This window comes from Malania oleifera, chromosome 10 (genome assembly GCF_029873635.1).
Source record: "Malania oleifera isolate guangnan ecotype guangnan chromosome 10, ASM2987363v1, whole genome shotgun sequence".
NCBI classification, from domain to species: Eukaryota; Viridiplantae; Streptophyta; class Magnoliopsida; order Santalales; family Ximeniaceae; genus Malania; species Malania oleifera.
Window position 1 is genome coordinate 88,191,797 of NC_080426.1, and position 6,811 is coordinate 88,198,607.

Sequence of the window (6,811 nt, forward strand, 5' to 3'; positions counted from 1 at the left end):
TGACAAACAAGGAGCAAAGATAAGAGTTCCTTTGAAAAAAGACTCACCCTTACAATAAGCATCCTTTTAACATTTGATAAGAATAATGATACAAATTTTAAGTAAACAAATAGCATATCATCCAAAATGTAGTAATATTTAACAAGTATGTCACACTTTATTCAATATGAATCTATTTAACTCATAAAGTATGATTTTTTACTTGCATATTTGTATAACTTATTTATTTTTACTTGCATCTTTACAAGTTATGTGTCATATTTCACTTTAGCATATTACCTTTTAGCTTTTAGCTCTCATTTTGTATTATCTTTTCTAACAATATTTTCTCCCCCTTTTTCATTATTTAAAAAGAAGCAAGGAATAGAAAAGAGAGTCATATTATAACAGCAAGGATGTATTTACACATAAAGGGAATTTACATTCAAAAAGTGTCAAAAACAAACAACTCAAAAAACACATTCCAACAGTATCATACCATGCAAACAACTTATAACTACATCATCAACTAGTCACCTACTCTAGTTTCTTCATCTTCATATTTTTCTTCGTCTTCTTGACTTTCTTCTTGACCTTCTTCTTCCTCAGATTCTTCTTCCTCAGATTCTTCTTCTTCGTCCTCAATTTCTTTTTCAGAACTATCATCTTCACTACGAGGAGCTGAGTTGATGTCCATGGGATCAACACCCCTAGAAGATTTTTCTTGATGTTCCTCAATCCGAGTTATGCGTTGATCAAGTGAGTTGACTTTCTCCTTGATACTCTGAATCCCGTATCGCACTTCAGACGAGAAAGTGGAGAAGTCTTACTGAAAGGACAAAAACCACGAGGGTGCACCTTGTGAAGATCCCTGATCATGTGTACGAGGAGGAGGAGCTGCTGTTGGGGTTGCTAGAGCACGTTGAGGTCTACAAATCTTAAAGTACCAACCCTCATTGCCTTTGTCGTACCCCATTTGTTTTAAGGTGGTAAGATTGAAAAGATTATATTAGGTTCTTTTAACGAAGAATTCAAAAGCACTTGAGATATGAAGATGAGCAAAGAAAAGGGCGAGAACACCACCGCAAGGGTGAACAACTCTGGTGGATTCTAGTTTGGCCCACATCCATTTCATAATCAAGCGGACCAAATCTAGTTTTTTACCTTTAAGAAGACACCAAAGATCAAAACATTCCATGTATGAAAGATGATCGAACGAACCTTGTTTGAGGAGAATATTATAAGAAGTAATCTTACGTAGAATTTGAGCTTTTAAATGGAGTTGCTTGTATAACGGAGGATGCCCAAAGTATACGAGTTCGTTTTCCATAATTAATGGGAGAAAGGTTTCGGGAGTAAAACCTTGATCCAAAATACAGGATTGAGTGAGAGTAGGACATTCAAGTTCTCCTAGAGTGATTTTGAAGATAGGAGATAGTATTTCAGAATTTAAAAGAATTTTCTTCCCTTTAACTTTAGATGAAAAAATGTCATTTTCATAAATCAAGTTTGCGTAGAATATTTTGACGAGATGAGGAAAGATGCCTTTGGGTTGCTGAACAATGAAATCATACCATCTTATATTTTTAAATAACGGGAGAATTTCAAGAAATTCATCAGTGAAGAAGGAGATATCTAACACCTTACCCAGAATAGGATCAACGGTGCCAAGGGAGGCACGATAACGAAGTTTGGCTTGTGGTGCAACAAGCCATTTTTCAATATTTTGTTCATCCCTTCCTAAAGAAGATCCGCAATTTGCTGTTTGTTTGGTGCGAGGCATGATTGGAGTAGGCGAAAGAGCTTGATTGGGAAACCCTAGACTTCGTGAGATTGACTTTTGAGGAGTGAGTGGAGCTTCAGATTGAAAGATTTTTGATTGAGAGTGGAGAGAGATAGAGAGAGGTGAGTTCGGAGGAGTGATGGAACAGACTTTAGATGTTTGAAATTAGGGTTTTTAAAGGAGTTGTTATATTTAAACTCTGCGACTTCAGAAATCTGAAGATTATCTTCAGTCTTCTGAAGATTTCCAGATCCTAAATTTTAAAAGTTAGTAGCCTCCCAAACGTCTTAAGTTCCCGGTTCAGTCTTCTGAACCTGCATTCTACAATGTTGAGTCGTCTGAGGATTTAGGTTTAGATGACCGAAGTTTAGAAAAATGTTATAATTTCTTTCTAAAACAATTCTCTGCTATGTATTAATCCAAGTTCTCTCTTTATGGTTATAAATCTTTCTTCACTGAGAGGTTTTGTAAATATATCTACCCATTGATCACTTGTATTGATAAATTCAAGTATTATATCTTCTTTTTGAACACGATCTCTTAGAAAATGATGTCTTATATCAATGTGCTTAGTTTTTAAGTGTGAAGTAGGATTTTTAGAAATATTTATTGCACTTGTGTTGTCACACTTAATTGGTATTGTTTGGTATTCAAGATTGAAGTCTTTTAGTTATTGTTTCATATAAAGTGTTTGTACACAACAACTCTCGGCAACTATGCATTCAACTTCGGCTGTGGATAAAGTTACAGAATTTTGCTTCTTGGAAAACCAAGATACTAGTGAGCATCCTAGAAAGTGACAAGGGCCTCTAGTACTTTTTCTATCTATTTTACATTCAGCGTGATCCGCATCCGAATAACTAATCATTTCAAAATCAGTCTTCTTGGGATACCACAATCCTAAATCAAGAGTACCTACCATGTACCTTAGTATTTTTTTAACAGCGACTTGATGAGATTCCTTAGGTGCTGATTGAAATCTAGTGCACATGCATACACTAAACATGATATCGGCTCTACTAGTATCAAATACAATAAGCTTCCTATCATTCCTCGATAATGTTTTGTGTGCACTGATTTTCCATTTTCATCTTTATCAAGGCTTGTTGAGGTGCTCATAGGAGTTCCTATGGGTTTACTTCCTTCCATGTCAAACTTTTTCAACATATCTTTAATGTATTTTGTTTGATTTATAAAAGTTTCACTTTTGGCTTGTTTGATTTGTAACCCTAGAAAATACTTCAACTTTCTCATCATACTCATTTCAAATTCTTTTTGCATGCAATTTTCAAATTCTTTGCATAATTCTTCATTTGTAGCTCCAAAAATGATGTCATCCACATATATTTGTACTATTAGCATGTGTTTGTTTTTATTCTTTATAAATAAGGTGCTGTCAACTTTTCCTCTTAAAAAATCATTATTAAGTAGAAATTTGCTTAGTCTTTCATACCAAGCTTTAGGAGCTTGTTTTAAACCATGAAAAGCTTTGGTTAATTTAAATACATGATTGAGATGTTTTGTGTCTTCAAAACCTGGTAGTTGTTTTACATAAATTTTTTCATTTATATACCCATTTAAGAAAGTACTTTTTACATCCATTTGATATAGCTTAAATTCTTTATGGGTTGCATAGGCTAGAAGCATCTAATTGCTTCCATTCTAGCTACATGGGCAAAGGTTTCATCATAATCAATACCTTCTTCTTGGTTATATCCTTGTGCTACTAGCCTAACTTTGTTTCTAACAACTACCCCATTTTCATATTTCTTGTTTCTAAACACCCATTTAGTTCCTATGATTGAATGATCTTTAGGTTTGGGCACTAGTTGCCATACTTAACTTCTTTCAAACTGATTTAGTTCTTCTTGCATAGCCATAATCTAAGAATCTTCATTTAAGGCTTCTTCAATGTTCTTGGGTTCATTTTGAGATAAAATGCATAGTGGTTGCATATATTTTTCAATGATGCTCTAGTGGTTACTCCTTTTGATGGTTCTCCAAGAATTTGATCTTTTGGATGACTTTTAACATATTTTCACTCTTTTGGTAGTTCTTGGTTTCTTATGGAGTTTTCATTTTATTATTGTTTTCTTCTTTTATTTCTAGATTTTCATCTTTTTGTGAGATATCCTCTCTTTCATCATTCTTAATTTCTTTGACATAGTGATTTGATTCATCAAAAGTTATATGTATGGATTCAACGATAGTAAGTGTTCTTTTATTATAAACCCTATAGGCTTTACTATTTGTGGAATATCCTAAGAAAACACCTTCTTCAAATTTTGCATCAAATTTACCTAAATCATCTTTATTATTGAGAACAAAGCATTTACATCCAAGTACATGGAAGTAGGATATGTTGGGTCTTCTACCTTTCCATAGTTCATAAGGTGTTTTATCTAGTCTTGATCTAATAGATACCCTATTTATAACATAACATGGTTCTTGCCATCTTTTGAAGGGTTCTATTTTTTCTTTCAACAACTCCATTTTTTTGTGGAGTCCTAGGTGCTGAAAAGTTATGGTTTATACCATGATCATCACAAAATTTATCAACATCTTTGTTTTTGAACTCTTTACCTTGATCACTTCTAAAGTTAGTTACATTATAGCCTTTTTCATTTTGTAGTTTCTTACATAGAGTGATTACCATGTCATAAGCTTCATATTTATTTGCTAAGACCAATACCCAAGTGCATCTTGAATAATCAACTACAATCACAAAGGCATTTTGTTTGCCTCCTAAGCTTTGGGTTCTAGTAGGACCAAATAAGTCTAGGTGCAAGAGTTTGAGGGTCTACTAGTTGATATGTACTTCTTCTTTTTGAAACTTGTTTTGACTTGTTTTCCTTTTTGGCATGCATCACAAATCTTGTCTTTTATAAATTTTGAATTTGGTAATGTTTTTACTAAATTTTTCTTTGATAGTTTAGATAATAGGTCCATGCTTGCATGTCCTAGTTTCCTATGCCAAAGCCAACTAGTTTCATTCATGGCAGCCAAACAAGTCACATTTTGATTAACTAGGTTATCAAGATTTATACAGTATACGTTATTTACCCTATGAGATGTGAATAAGGTTTCATCATTCTTAGGATTTTGAATAATGCATTTGTCTTTCTTAAAAATTATTTCAAAGCCTTTGTCACTTAATTGACTAATACTCAAAAGATTATGTTTTAAACCTTCTACCAACAACACATCATCAATTGTAAGAGACGGTTCTTTACCTATTTTACCAATGCCAACAATTTTACCTTTGACATTGTCACCGAAGGTCACATATCCTCTATCTTTTTGTTTTAGTGTGGTGAACTTGGTCCTATCACTAGTCATGTGTCTTGAACACCCACTGTCCAAATACCACTTTTCCCTTGATGGTGTTGTCCTAAAATGTATCTACAATGAAGGATTCATGGTGTTAGTTTTTGGAACCCAAATTTTCTTAACTTTCTTTGAATTATTTCTAGTTCCATTGTTAATTTTCCATTTACCTTGAACATTAACATATTTTCTTTTGAGTGGGCAATTGAACATCACATGTCCTTTATTCTTGCACATGTAGCAAGTAGTATGTTCATGTATATTAGTTGAGGAAGTAATAGCATAGTGCTTTGCTTCTTTAACAAAATACCCCATGAATAACTTTTTACTTCTTTTATTTGTTTTACCATTATATCCGATTCCTTCTCTATTTCCATATGATCTCCGTTGTCCAATCATTCTTTCAAAATGTTCTTTACCTTTGGTAAAGTTATAAATGATTTTCTCTTTATCCTCTTGACTTCTTAAGTTCGATTATTTCTAAATCCTTTTTATTTAGATCATCTACTCGTATTTTGCCTATTTATTGAGTCATATCTTTTATTTTCTCTTCTAACTTTTCAATACGAGATTCTTTCTCCTTTTCAATGGATTTAGAAGATTCAAGTTGTTTTATTAGTTGTTCATTTTATTCTTTCAAAGTTATGTTTCTTTTGGAAATTTTGATAAATCTTTTATGTAAGGCAAATAACTCAGCTTGTAGTTCTTTATAGGAGGGCATGCTATCACAAGATTCATTACTAGATTCCATTGATGAGGAGTAGTAAGAATTTACCTCTTCATCATTTTCCATGAAGCACATATTCTCTATCTCTTGTCCGCTTGAGTTGTTCTTCGTTTCGCTTGAGGTTGAATCATCCCATGTAGCTTTCATGGCTTCCTTTTTTTTATCCTTCTTGAGTAAAGGGCAGTCCAACTTGATGTGTCCTGGTTTCTTGCAATGATAACATATAGGAGAGTCATTTTTACTTTTGTTTTCTTTCCTACTTGTTTCCCCTTTCTCAGATTTCTTTTTACTAAACTTTCTAGGGAACCTTTTATTTCTCCTATAGAACTTGCCAAGTCTTTTAGTGATGAATGCTAATTTTTCTTAGTCTAGGTTACTTGATTCACTTCCATCTTCACTTGAGCTTTTACTAGATGCTTTTAAGGAAATGGATTCCTTATGCTTAGGTTCATGGTTTCTTTCTTTTAGTGCCATTTCATAGGTGAGTAGTGAACCTATAAGTTCATCTAGTGAAGTAGTCTTAAGGTTCTTACCTTCAGTTATTGCAGTGACCTTTGGTTCCCATATGAAGGGAAGACCTCTTAGTATTTACCAAATCATTTCATATGTAGTGTAGGTCTTTCCTAAGGCACTTAGAGAATTTATTATGTGAGTAAATCTAGTATACATACTAGTGATTGTTTCATCTGAATTCATTTTGAATGCTTCATACTCATTGGTTAGCATGTCAATCCTATTGTCTCTAATATCTACCGTTCCTTCATACGTTACTTCTAACTTGTCCCAAATTTCTTTGGCTGTTTTGCAGGCCATAACTCTATTGAATTCATTAGTGTCTAAAGTACAATATAAGACATTTATGACACTTGAATTTATTTGTAGCATTTTGTAGTCTACATCGGTCAAGTCTTTTTTCTCTTTAGGAATTTGTTTTCCATCCACTATTTTTGTAGGAATTAGATCTCCATCCATAACAACTTCCCAAGCTTTCTAAT

General features: G+C 33.2%; 1 protein-coding gene across 1 annotated transcript; it reads right to left on the reverse strand.

Annotated features, from left to right (window-relative positions):
- Positions 1-508: 508 nt before the first annotated feature.
- LOC131166771 (uncharacterized) lies at positions 509-955 on the reverse strand. Its single transcript, XM_058125342.1, has 2 exons — positions 838-955; positions 509-780 (listed from the first exon to the last, which is right to left on the reverse strand). Exons 1-2 carry the CDS (start codon positions 953-955, stop codon positions 509-511), a joined length of 390 nt encoding a protein of 129 aa, XP_057981325.1.
- Between the last annotated feature and the right edge of the window lie 5,856 nt (positions 956-6,811).

What these genes read in the sequence shown, in the direction of transcription:
- LOC131166771 (XM_058125342.1), bottom strand. Translation starts at nt 955, where the DNA reads ATGGGGTACGACAAAGGCAATGAGGGTTGGTACTTTAAGATTTGTAGA. An exon ending in TGATCAGGGATCTTCACAAG is followed by an intron (nt 781 to 837) that starts GTGCACCCTCGT and finishes TCTCGTCTGAAG; the next exon opens with TGCGATACGGGATTCAGAGT.